This window comes from Melospiza georgiana, chromosome 24 (genome assembly GCF_028018845.1).
Source record: "Melospiza georgiana isolate bMelGeo1 chromosome 24, bMelGeo1.pri, whole genome shotgun sequence".
Classification (NCBI taxonomy): Eukaryota; Metazoa; Chordata; class Aves; order Passeriformes; family Passerellidae; genus Melospiza; species Melospiza georgiana.
In genome coordinates, this window is record NC_080453.1 from 5,539,288 (window position 1) to 5,552,702 (window position 13,415).

Genomic DNA, 13,415 nt, shown 5'->3' on the forward strand with positions numbered 1-13,415 from the left:
TTTTGGTGTTTCCATGGTGCTTATAGACCCCCCCCCCATAAGTGCTCTGTTTTTGTTAATAGAAGTATTTAAATGATTAAAGAAATGGCCAAAGGGAGGCCTGTAGGTTGCTGAGAAGCAACACACAAAGAGAAGTTTTTAATTTTTTAAAATTCACTGTTGTTCCAGCCACTAAACCTGTTAACTGTCACTCACCAAACTGAGAATTCTGCACATTTACATGAGCAAAGCAAAAAAAAAAAAAAGATTTTGCCAAAAGGTTGAGGCCTCAGAACTGCCCAGGTTTGATATTTTGATATTTTCATGACTGAGCTTGGCTCAAAAAGAGATGAAAAAATGAAATTATTTGGTGGCGCCATGGTTACAAAAGAGCATTTACTCAGTGAGATGCTGTCCCAGGCATTATCTGCCACCCCAGCTGCTCACCACTTCCTTTTCCCTGAACAGAATGGGACCAGTGAAGAGCCACCAGCAAATTCCAGATCTCTGTTCCAGTGCGAGCAGAGCCAGGTTCACACTCAGTGTGCTGGGCTGAGGGCAAGGAGAAGCAGAAATTTACCTCTCAGGTGAAGATGTGCTTCTGGAGAACAGGAATCTGAAGGCTGGTGCCTGATTCCTGTTCTCCAAAAGCACATCATCACCTGAGAAGGTAAATTCATTAAAAAATTGATGTTTTCCTTCCTTCTGAACTCACCTTCTGCCTCAGTTGGGCTGATGAAAATTCACCAAAAGTGCAACAATTATGACACAGTGACAGTTCAGGCAGAGGAAGGACTCTTGGTCTGGAGAATAACCTGAATTACACCACTTTAAATCCATGCTGGCAAAGCATAAATGTATGGATTAGCACCAATACAGCAGATCAAAGCCTGAGGTGGAGAGTTTAAGCCAGGCATAATTTGTAGTAAAAACAAAATTACAGGGATTCATCTCTTCATCTCCCAACACTTGCACCTCAGCCTTGCCACAAAGAACATTTCTGCCTCCCTGTTTTTGTGTATCTGTACATTGCTCAAAACACCTCAGTTTGGGAAGTGTGGTCTGTAAATAGCGACAGGCAGCTCTGTGCATGATTACAGGAACCAATGTTGAATGAAGGAACACTCATGTCCTGCACCAAATATGACTGGAAAATGTAAAAATGAACTATTCTCTATACAATTCCTTCCTCAGCAATTGGTCTTTGCAGATTTCTGGGCAAGCACAGGAGAGTTCCTGACCAGGTGCAGGTTTGGTGATTCCTGAGCACCTGTTACTGCACTCCATATTATATTATTATATAAAAATATAATAATATATAGCACTCCAGTGAATATCAGCTGCTTCTTCTCCCTGTTCCAGTTGATATTGGATTGACAAGATCAAGTGATGCCACAGCCATGGACACCTTTATCCGCTGAATGCAAAATCTTTCTTGCTGAACCCACACCAAACTCACCCCCAGGTCTTATCTGTTCTAAACTGAGTATTTATTTATTCATGTGGCTGCTTTATGGAAACTGCAAAGATCCTCATCAAACAGACACCAAAAAACTTCATTATTGAGGTGGAACTGAGCTGAGAACACACAGAGTGAAATTACCAACCTTATTTTGGGAAAGACACTCAGTGCCTTGGGCAGCTGGTGCTCAGCCCTCCTGTTACTCCTGGCCTCACTCAGGAATGAGTCTGCGTTTAAGGTGAAGATTTTTCATTTTTCTGTCCGTTTTGCAGAGATAGGAGAGAATTCCCCAGGGTGAGGGTGGCAGAGCTGTGCAGGGCTGGTGGGCAGGGACAGCAGCAGCAGCAAAGGAGAGGAGGGGACATGTGAGAACCCAGAACATCCCTCTGTCTGTCCAGGATGGCCAAGACCCTGCCAGAGGGCTCAGAGACCCTGCACAGAGCCCAGAACACCTGTGGGTTTGATTATTACCCGTGGAGCAAATTACCAACCTTAGATGAAGGTCAGCAAGCCACAACAGTTTAGGTAGAATAATAGTGAAGTTATCACAGGGTGGAAAAGTGGATTTTGGGGTTTTGGTATGGGGGCTCAGGAGGCAAGATGGAGGGAACTGGGCATGTCCAGCCTTTCTCCTTCTTCTTCTTCTTGGCCTCCATCTTCTGCAGTGATGGTGGCACTTTTGGACTGGTTTAGAGTAGAAGCTCACTGTCTAACATAGGCGATGGGTATTGGGAAGTGATTGTAAATATTGTACACGTAGTTTTTAGTATAAAGAGACAACACCACCCTGGGGGCAGGCAGAGTGCCTGGAACTGTCCTGCTGGATGGACCTCAGCAGGGCAGGAGAAAATTTTTTATAGATAAGAAACAATAAACAGCCTTGAGACCCAGAAATGAAGAGCTCTGACTCCTTCTTCAAGCACCAGGCTGGGAAAAGAGACTTTTAACATTCTCGGGGTCACTGTGAGCAAAACATCCTGAGAGGGACGCTGGACCCTGCCCTACCCCAGCAAACCAGAAAAATCCCATTTGGCTTTTGGAGAAGGGCTGGGCCAGATGGAAGAGGCCAGGGCAGGCAGCTGATCTGCAGTTATCACTCTCCTCTCTGCCTGCAGCACCAGCACATCTGGATGGCCTCACATCTGGGAGCTCCGGGCAAGGACGTTCTGTGCAAACTCCACAGCACCTGAATGCTGGCATTCACTGAGGGCAAATACCAACATTCCTGTGCTTCTGTGCTCTCATTGATATTATAAATGCTAATCAAAGAGTTTGAGGCAAAAGACGCTCAGAATTCAGAAAGTACACACAGCAAATGTATTTCTCTTGAGCTGGAAATTAATTCTATTTTCCTTTCTTACTTTGACTGAATCCAATATAGATTGGATCCAATTACCAGAGTTTCAAAACTCAGGCTCCACCAGACAAGACTCATAAAGTTTTGTTCCTAAGCAAAGACAAGGCAACATTTCAGAAGGAAAGAAATCAGTCTCCAAAATTCACACTTCTGAACAATCAGCTTTTCATAAGCAGCTTGTTTTCCACAGTAAAGAACAGCTTTTTTTAAATTCAAACCCTTCAGCAACATTAACATTCTTGGTGCAGGTCCCTGCCCTGCCATAGCTCTTATCTCAAAGACAGCACCTCGACAGCAAAATGCCACATCCGTCCCATGGGAATATCAGCAACTGCCCAGTCATCTTGAGCACAAATAAAGTGCACAACCCACAGCTCTGTGTCCTATCAGCTGCCTTCTAAAGCTGCTACACACACCTCAAAACACGAGTAAGGCTGCTGGTTTCATTATGGCCCTTCCTGGGCACACAGGATGAGCCAAGTTTGTATTTGTGAAAAAAGCCAGGAGAGACAGAATGCAGAGAGACAGTGCAGTGTCACAGACATCTTCTATGAAAAATCCTTTCCTTAGGATTTTTCCTCCTGAGAAGCTGAGAGGTCTCAGGAACAAAATGTAAACATTGATTATCTGCTGCTGTGGGATGCAACAGGTGCATCTGTGATTGGTCCATGTTGGTTGTTTCTAATTAATGGACAATCACAGTGAGCTGGCTGGGACTCTCTGAGACAGAAGCTTTTGTTATCATTCCTTTTCTATTCTTAGCTAACCTTCTGATGAAACCTATTCTTCTATTCTTTTAGTATAGTTTCAATGTAATACATATCATAAAATAACAAATCAGCCTTCTGAACCATGGAGTCAGATCCTCCCCTCTTCCCTCATCCAAGAACCCCTGTGAACACGGTCACTGCAGTGCCACACACGTGCTCCAAGCCATGGGATGTGCGTGGATTCATGGATTCATCTCTGTGCACACGCACAGACCCTGCTGGAGGTGGAGTGGGGTGAGCAGAGCTCTGGGTTGTCCCTGCCTCCTCCTGCCTGTGATAATCCCAAAGGCTGTGGTGCGTGGTGGTGGATGTGTGTGTACGTCTTTTTCCCTTTGTTTTGTTTATTGCTTTTAATCCCCTGGGGCATATCTCTGAGCTGAAGAAGTTTAGAGCTGATATAGCTTTTTAAAGTGGGGATTATGTAAATGAATATTATGGGGCTTTCATAAATAGGGATTATTTGTCGACTGCATTTGAGCGCTTCCTTTGGAGCCATTAAGGTCTGTTGTGTAAACAGGAATTTAGTGACTGCCTAATCTAAATTTCATTGATTCAATAAAAGATCACAACAGCATTTTTTGCATTCATTTTGGTCTCAGGAGAACTTATTTCTGGACAATTTTCAAATAATTACAGGACTGTATATGACTACAGCTAATCACAGTGAGCACACCTCAAACATTTGTATCAACTGTTCTTAATGATTTATTCTCCAGTTCTCTTCCTCTCTAGCTTTAAATTCACTGTTTAATTTTTTTTAATTCACTGCTGTCCCAGCCACTAACCTGTTCACTGTCACTCACCAAATTAAGAATTCTGCACGTTTAAATGAGCAAAGCAAAAAATAAGATTTTGCCAAAAGGTATAGCCACCCAAAAAGTTGCAAAAATTTCTTATTTGTGCTCCTAGATGTCCTAGATGAAAGACATTTAGGCAAAATGCTAAAAATTCTGGGAAATGCTGCCTCTTCTCAGGGCAGTTTCACACTTAGAGGCAGATTTTACTTGGAGAATTGACTCTTGGCCTCCTCTCAGCTGACAGGAAATGCAGGTGCCTTTCCCTGCTGCAGAGATGGTGCAGAGCCCCTGCTCCGTCATTTTTGTGTTGAGAATAACACAGGAATAATCAGGAGGCAGTATTGAAGAAAGAGTAAAGAAGGTTTTATTCAAGAGAATTGAGCGGTTTTTATGGAGTGATATGACAGATTTTATTTGATTGGCTAATTAGCAAAAACATCTTCCTCACACACTGTCTTTGAAAATAACTGAAAGATAAAGTAGAAAAATGCCACTTGTATGTCAGAACCCTGGAAATTCCTCTGGCTGCCCTGGAGACCCTGGCAGGGGGCTCAGAGACCCTGGCACAGAGTTAAAACCACCTGTGCCTTTGATTTTAGCCCGTGGAAAAAACAATTACCAACTTTGTGTGAAGATGCACAAGCCACAAGAGTTTGAATAGAATGATAGTGAGTTTATCACAGGGTGAAATGTAGAATTTTGGGGATTTAGAATAGGGGTTCAGGAGACAAGATGGAGGAATCTGGGTATGTACTGTCTTTCTCCTTCTTCTTGGCCTCCATCTTCTGCTGTCATGGTGGCACTTCTGGATTGGTTTAGAGTACAGACAGACTGTCTAACATAGGTGATAGGTATTAGAAAATTATTGTAAATAAAGTACAGGTAGTTCTTAGTATAAAAAGCCAACACCACCCCAAGGGCAGGGACTGTGCCACAAACTGACCTGCCAGACAGACCTCAGCAGGTCAGAGAGAGAATGTCATAGACAAGAAATAATAAACAACCTTGAGAATGAGAACAGAAGAATCCTGGCTCCTTCTTTGGGTGCCAGGCTGGGAAAAGAGACTTTGTGACACATCTCGGGGTCATCCTGACCACGGAGACCCCCGAGACTCGTAGACAGTTTATGCTTAACAAGTTATCACATCCTTACAACTCCCTAAAAATCCTCACAAGTCACTGTGAGAAACTCTTGCCATTTCTGTGTCCCGTGGCACCCACACTGCTCCAATGTTCCATCCAGCTGTTCCAGCTGCTGTCTGAGAGGGGCCCAGACAGCAACAGCAGCAGCTGCCCCCTCAGTGCAGGAGGCCCAGATGTGTCCCAGATGCCCTGACAGGACACAGCTCCTCATCCCAGAGCATTCCCCAGCAGCCCTGAGTGCCCTGGGGCTGCTCAGGGCACGGCAGAGCAGGGGCTGCATCCCTGGCTGTGCACAGCAGCCCCAGCTCCGCTCCCTCCCTGCTCAGCCTCCTCATTATTATTGTTGCAGTCCTCCCACCAGCCTCAGACCCAGCTGCATTAGGCAGGTTCTGATGCTGTCACAGTCACACAGAGAATGAATCATATTGAACATCGCCCATGGGGTTGTTTATTCCTTCAAGAGGGAATGGACTGCATGCCAATATCCCTGGCAAGGCTTAATGAAGGAACTGGGTTTTGCTAGGAAACCTGGATGCCCTCCTACAGGGATTTGCTGGATGCTATGGCTCTGAAAAGCTATGTAAAATATATATATTTTAAAAAATCTATATATTATATTATATTATATTATATTATATTATATTATATTATATTATATTATATTATATTATATTATATTATATTATATTATATTATATTATATTATATTATATTATATTATATTATATTATACTATATTATATTATATCATATTATATTATATTATATTATATTATATTATATTATATTATATTATATTATACATAAAATACATATTAATATAACAAAATATGTTATATAATATATAAAATATATTAACGTTATATTATATATATAATTCATTAAATATTTATTATTTTTTAAATTAAAATTAAGAATTATTAAATTACTTAATTTTTAAATATTAAATTATTTATTAAAATACTATAAATTCTATTTATAAATACATACTATAAAAATGTAATAAAATATATAATAAAATTATTTTTTAAAATATTTTTATATAATAAGAAATTATTTTTTAAAAAATAGGAAGGCACTTGCAACATAATGAAATCTTGGTAGGGTCTTTTAAGCTCTGCAGCTCCTCAATTCCTGACCTCAGTGGATACAGGGATACCAGGAATATGCAGGTCTGGCTCTTGAAGTTAGTGCTTGTACAGGCATCTTAATCCTTCCTGTCCTCCTTACTTAGGTTCTACACCCTCTCCTTTGCTTTTGTCTCCTTCAAAATAGAGAACTTTGCAACCTGGCTCTGACTTCTGGAGCTGGGAATCACTGAGGGAGGAGTTAAATGGGAATTTTGCATCTTCCCCTGCTGTTTGCTGTTCCCAGTTTTTAAAGTGTGTTTCTGTTAAGCAGAACAAGCCCAGAGCACAATGAGTGCCTTGGTTTACAAAGATCATTTGGTCAAACATAAACCAGCACTACTGTGCAGACAGTCTGTGATGGGCACCTCAGTTATCACACATGATATGGTTTCTCCTTTGGTAATTTCTGAAACATATAGAACAGATGAAAATTTGAAATGCAATCCAGTCTTCAGCCTTTGGAAATGATTCATTCTATTAATGATTTACTGATTTACACACAGCTTATTTTGCATAAAGTTAGAGCTGGGCACATTTATTCATTGTGATTCCCTTAAAAATGGATATAAATATCAAAAGCAATTGGCTACCAAAAATTTTAATATTACAGCACTGCATCATGGAGAGTTGACATGAATATGAGTCTAGGTCAGAAAAAATATAGAGAAAATGCTTAACCAAGTATGATATTTTACAGCATGTCACTGAATCATTTGAAAGGCTTCTATTCATTACCAACGTGTGCAGTGTGGGCAAAGGATTCCTCAGGAAAATAAGGAAGATGAATTATTCTCCTGATGAAATATCCTGCATGATCTATAGGAACCCATCTCTCCTACAAAGTCCAGCCATTCTCTAGGGCTGTACCCCTGAAAAGAGAATAATTGCATGTAATTCCAGAGCAAAAAAATGCAGGTGTTCAGTCCCAAACTTGTCCCCAAAGCCAGCGGATACTGCGACTGCCAGCAGCAAGGTGTGCCACCCTCCTGGCTGCTCTTTCCATGATCCAAGCAAGCAAGGTCCACCTCTGACAGGATGCTGAGCCCTTGCCATGGACCAGCCCTGGGTTGCTGAAAGGCAGGAGCAGCTCCTGGGGCTCTGGGTGTTGTCACCTGCAAGCCTGGAGGAGCACACAGAGCTCTCCAGCCCCGTGTGATCCCAGGCTGGAGGATGAGGCTCAGCGTGGGTGAAATCAGTGAGCACAGGGTGGTTGTGGCAGCACTTTCACCCTCTGGCACCCACAGGGCCACCAGGACAAGGTGCCAGTGAGGGCAGAGGTGGGCACTGTGCTGCCCGTGTGCTACTCTGGGGTGCTGCAGCTTTGTGCCCCCAAACCCAGAAGCCCAAACTGGTTTTTCTGCCTGCTGGCTCCAACCATGCAGACCTGGAGGACCCTGGCCCAAATCAATGCTTTGGTACCCCGAAATGCCAAAGTGCCCCCAGCGCACAGGAGGGGATGTGGCACACCTCACAAAAAGCCTTTCAGGAGGCTGCAGTTAATGTCCTCAGCAGCAGCAAGGCCACCCTGGCCAGCTGAGGAGGTGCAGGGATGTTGACATGTTACACTCGTACACGTATTGATCCGACAGTCCATTGTGCACCAGAGCCCTTGGCAAAGGTCGCTGTCTCTGCTCCCACCCTGCAACAGAGCACAGGGACAAAGATTAAATTTAGAAGTGATGAATGCTCCTGGTGCCCACCTGATTCACTTTGGGCCTCAAGCCCCAGATGAAGTCTGGAGCTGGCTTAATTAAGACATCCCTTGCCCCCCTCCCAGCACTGCCAGACGTGTCTGTTTCTTGTTGTCATTGTCTTTTCCCACAAATTCCTCCACCCTTTATCCCGTGCCAACCCTCAAACCGGCTCAGAGACTTGCCTCTGAGGCAGCATCCAAGACCCACATTTCCCATGACGCCCAAACAATCTCAGATCCTCATTTCTTGGCCCTTGCTTTAGGAAGGAGCTCCCACCTTTCTGGGGTCCAAGTTTACCAAAAAACCTCAATCACGACTTTTAACGTCCCAACTGGGTCTGGATTAGGACGCAGTCCAGTGGCTGAGCCCCAGGGGCCACCCCCGCACAGCGACTGCAGGAGCCAGAGCTGCCCACCCGCCTGGCAGCAGCCAAAATTCAGCAGAGGGAGTGGGCACGGGGAGCGGGCAGAGGCTGCGGGCAGAGATGCGGGCACAGGGCTCGGGTACGGCGAGCTGGCACAGAGTGCGGGCAGAGATGCGGGCACAGGGTGAGGGCAGAGGGAGCGGACACAGGGAGCGGGCACAAGGTGCGGGCACAAGGTGTGGGCACAAGGTGCGGGCAGAGGGAGCGGGCACAGGGAGCGGGCGGAGATGCGGGCACCGGGTCCGCGCCCGGCCCGCGCGGCCGCCGGCAGCTCGGCATGAATGAACCGCGCTCCTCCAATCGGCGCCCGCTCCGCCGCGGGCCGCCCCGCCCATCTCCCCGCCGGCCAATCCCGTGGGCAGCGCCCTCCCGCCGCCGGCCAATGGCGAGCGGGCGGCGCGGGGCGGGGCCCTCCCGCCGGCGGCGCCCTATGGCGGGGCGGCGCGCGCCACCCGCGGCGGCGGGCGGGCCAATGGGGCGCGGGGGCGGGGCGGGCGCGCGGCGGCCCCGCGCCCCGGCGCGCGGCTCTAAAGCGCGGCGCGGGCGGCGCGGCGCACACGCGATGGCCGCCGCCGCGCAGTACCTGCCGCGCTCCGCCGCGCTCATGCACCCCGACGGCGACCGCCTGCACCAGGGCACCACGTACCGCGAGGTGCAGAAGATGATGCACCACGAGTACCTGCAGGGACTGGCCCCCGCCGCCGGGCACGCCGTCGGGCTGGCGCACCACCAGTGGCTGCCCAGCGCCGGCACGGACTGGGGCAGCGGCGGGGGCGGAGGGGGCGCGCACCTTCCGCCCGCCGAGCACGCCAAGGGCGGCCCACCGGGACCCCGCGAAGAGCTGTCGGCCGCCGCCTTCCACCACCGGCCGCACCTGGTGCACCAGCCGGCGGCGGGCGGCGCGGCGGGCGGCTGGGCGCAGGGCGGCGCGCACCACCTGCCGCCCATGTCCCCGCCGTCGGGGCAGCCGCTGCTCTACGCGCAGCCCTACGCGGGCCTCAACGGGATGCTGGGCCCGCCGGCGCCCGCGCTGCACCACGGGCTGCGCGACCCGCTGGGCGCCGAGGAGGCGGGAGGCCACGAGCTGGCGGCGTCGCCGCCGCCGCTGGGGCCGCCCGAGCCGTCGGACGAGGACGCGCCCAGCTCCGACGACCTGGAGCAGTTCGCCAAGCAGTTCAAGCAGCGGCGGATCAAGCTGGGCTTCACGCAGGCCGACGTGGGGCTGGCGCTGGGCACCCTGTACGGGAACGTCTTCTCGCAGACCACCATCTGCCGGTTCGAGGCGCTGCAGCTGAGCTTCAAGAACATGTGCAAGCTGAAGCCGCTGCTCAACAAGTGGCTGGAGGAGACGGACTCCAGCACGGGCAGCCCCACCAACCTGGACAAGATCGCGGCGCAGGGGAGGAAGAGGAAGAAGCGGACGTCCATCGAGGTGGGCGTCAAGGGCGCCCTGGAGAACCACTTCCTCAAGTGCCCCAAGCCCTCGGCGCACGAGATCACCTCGCTGGCGGACTCCCTGCAGCTGGAGAAAGAGGTGGTGCGGGTCTGGTTCTGCAACCGGCGGCAGAAGGAGAAGCGCATGACGCCGGCCGGGGTCCCGCATCCCCCCATGGAGGACGTTTACGCACAGGCGGACACTTCGCCGCTGCACCACGCGCTGCCCGGCGCCGTGCCGTGACTGCCCCGACGGCGGCGCGGCGGGCGCGGGCAGCGGGGGACGCGTTTTAATTTATTCTCAGACTGGCCCGGCCGCCCGCTCTATTTATTCGCCCGCCGGAGCCGCAGCGGCCGCCGCAGCAGTAGCCAAAGGTTTGCGATCTCTAATTTATTCCCTTCCTCGCGCGGCCGGGAGGCGGCGGCGCCCCCGGCTCGGCCCGGCCCGGGGGGACGCTTCGAAACCATTTCCCGGCCCGTCTCTATTTATTTCTAACCGTGCGCGGAGCTCGCACCACCCTCCCGTTCGTTGGTGGGTTCAGTCCGGTCCATTCCCCTGGGGGTTTTCGGTTTGTTTTTTTTTTTTTTTTTTTTTTTTTTGTATCTCTTATTGCAAAAAAAAAAAAAAACCAATGTAGAACTGCGAGGGTACGTTTCTATTTATGTTATAGTAAATATTTTATTACTTACATAAACCATTTACCCAGGAACCGGTCTCGTGTCGTCTTTGCAGGCTCGGAGCGCGGCCGGTGGTTCCCGTTGCCGTATCGGTTCGTGCCCGGCGGGGGTTTGCCCGGCCGAGCCGCTTCTCTGTGTGGATGCTCTTTGTGCACCTTTCCCCGCAGGGTTTTTAGCGATCCCAGCGTGGCTCTCCGCGCTTCGGGCTCGCCCCTTGCCCTGCGTGGATGCTCTTTGTGCGCTGCCGTGTTCCCCGCACCTTTCCCCGCGGGGTTCTGACCGATCCGAGCGCGGCTCTCCACCGAACAGCCCGCACGGAACTTTCCTCCCGTGCATCGCAGGGTAATCCACGCACGCTGGTGTTCCGAGTAGATTCTTTCTGCTCAAACCACGCTCTTCGCTTTCTCTGAATCACCAGCTTTTCCTTGCCGTGGTTTCATGCCCGAGTGTTTGGTGGTTTTGCCAAGAAAACGCAGAAAAATGTATTTTCAGCCTGTCGGTTCTTGGAAGAGTGATCCTGCATCTCTAAACCTTCTCTTGCAGCACCAAGAAAAGTCGCATGTGAGGATTGTTTGCCTTTGCAGGTCCTTGGATTCCTGCGGTGTTTTTTGTGTGTTGGGAGAACTTTTGAAAAATGTTCCCGTACAGAGCTCTTGCACTGATTAAATACTTGATCGAAATCTGGTAGCAAAGGACCAAATTCTTTCTTTTTTTAGTTGGCAGAGAATCTACTGATGTTCTCCCATCTGGCACTGGATGGTTTCCCCACTTTATTCAGTACAAATTATGTGCTGTGAAAACAGAAGCTTTAAAGGGGATTTTCTAGCGAAAGCACGGCATTGTGCATTGCAGTTTGTGTACAATACTTTTTAATATATATAAAAAATTCTAACATACCAAATGTAACTTACTCTTGAAAATTTATACTTGAAAATTCTTGTCTTCGTTGCAGTTTGATTTTGTTGCATTTTGTGCCTTTGGTGGGGGTGTATATTACTTGTCTAAGCAATGTCACATTTGCCATTGATAATGTTATAATTTAGTGCATTTTCAATGTTTCTTCTAATGTAGCTATTCTACATCAGCTAATACAAGACTATCAAGTTCTCATTCAAAATTCAAAAAGTAAACTGATTTTTGAGATTTTAAAATAAAGTCACTTTGAGCGGTTATTTCATCAAATACCCTGTAAAGAAATGGTTCACTTTGTGATACAAACCAGCCAGTGAGTGCTGTGGGTTAGGGTATTAATAACTTCCCTTGGCATGCAGAGCATAATACAAAATCTCACTTAAAGGGCTTAGTGTGCAGTGTGTGTTCTGTCAGCTTTTGCTACAGGCTTAGCTTCCTTTTTTGTAATGAGATTGGTTTTTATAGAAGAGCAGAGAATGGTAGAGATCCTGAATTCAAAAAGTTTCGCTGTTTTTACTGAATATTTACTAATTTCTAAATAGCTCTGCAGATGTAGTAGCTTAGATGATACACTCCAGTAAAAAAGTAAAGGAGGAAGATGATTTAAGGATTTCAGTCAATGTATCATGACAGCGTTTAAATTAATTTCCAACTCTGAGAATCTGTCCTTGGCTGTTACCTCGTGTGTTCCCCACACATGTACCATTGTTTTTAGTGTTTTGTCATGCTGTAATTGCAGCCTTTGCTTGAGAATTTCTGTGTGACAGCCAGGCTTTAAGGGAAGAAGAAACAAAACTGAACAAAAGAGGGGTTTTTTTTGTTTGCTTGTTTCTTAAAGAAAACAAACTCGTTTGCATTGAATGTTTAATTGTGCTGATTTTCTATAGCAGGAGACATTTCAGTAACCTCTTCATTGTGAGCTAACCTGGATGGCAAACAGGATTTGTATTGATACTCAGAAGGGCAGGGTCAGTTTTCACATTGTGTTCTGCTAAGGGATGAGATGTGCTGTGAGTGCTGGGGAGGATGAGCACCCTTGGGTTGTTCAGTGTGTCACATTCTATAAGGCACTGGCAGCCCTGCTGCATTTGCTCTCTCGTGCTGTTGAGCAGCAAAAATAAAATACTCTTTGTAGACCTCCTTGCTGCAGTGCTCAGCTGCTCTAAAAATCAGATGCCCCAAAGGTTTGCCTATCTCAGAATAACTTGTTAGTTTTCCTGGTCAGGGATTAAATGGCAATTACTGGCGGAAGACTTTTTTTTTCTTTTTTTTCCTTTTTTTTTCTTGCTGGTTGTTTCTCACTAAGGTGAAAACACGACCTCATACTACTACATCAGTGTTAAAGCAAGAAAAGGTAGGACTGTGGTGTTGGTCCACTAAAGAAAAGCAGATGTACAAATACTTATTTAACAAAGTAAATAGTAAACATACAAAGTAGGAAGTGCAGATAAGGAACAGAAGCACTGCCAGTGCAGTTTAGAGAGGGGTTTAGGTGTGTGCTGGTGGGAAATCCTTGCTCTAACCCAGAGCTCTCTGCTGCTGAGCAATGCCTGGCCCTTCAGATCCCCTTCAGAGCATTCAGGCTCTGGTTGGTCCTGTGGTGGCACCAGAGCCTGAATGTGAACCAGAGACTGC

At 47.7% G+C, this 13,415-nt stretch overlaps 1 protein-coding gene across 1 annotated transcript; it reads left to right on the forward strand.

Moving 5' to 3' along the window:
* The first annotated feature begins 9,318 nt into the window (after positions 1-9,318).
* Positions 9,319-10,434, forward strand: POU3F1 (POU class 3 homeobox 1). The gene has a single exon (XM_058040412.1). The coding sequence runs from the start codon at positions 9,319-9,321 to the stop codon at positions 10,432-10,434; it is 1,116 nt and encodes a 371-aa protein (XP_057896395.1).
* Positions 10,435-13,415: the final 2,981 nt, after the last annotated feature.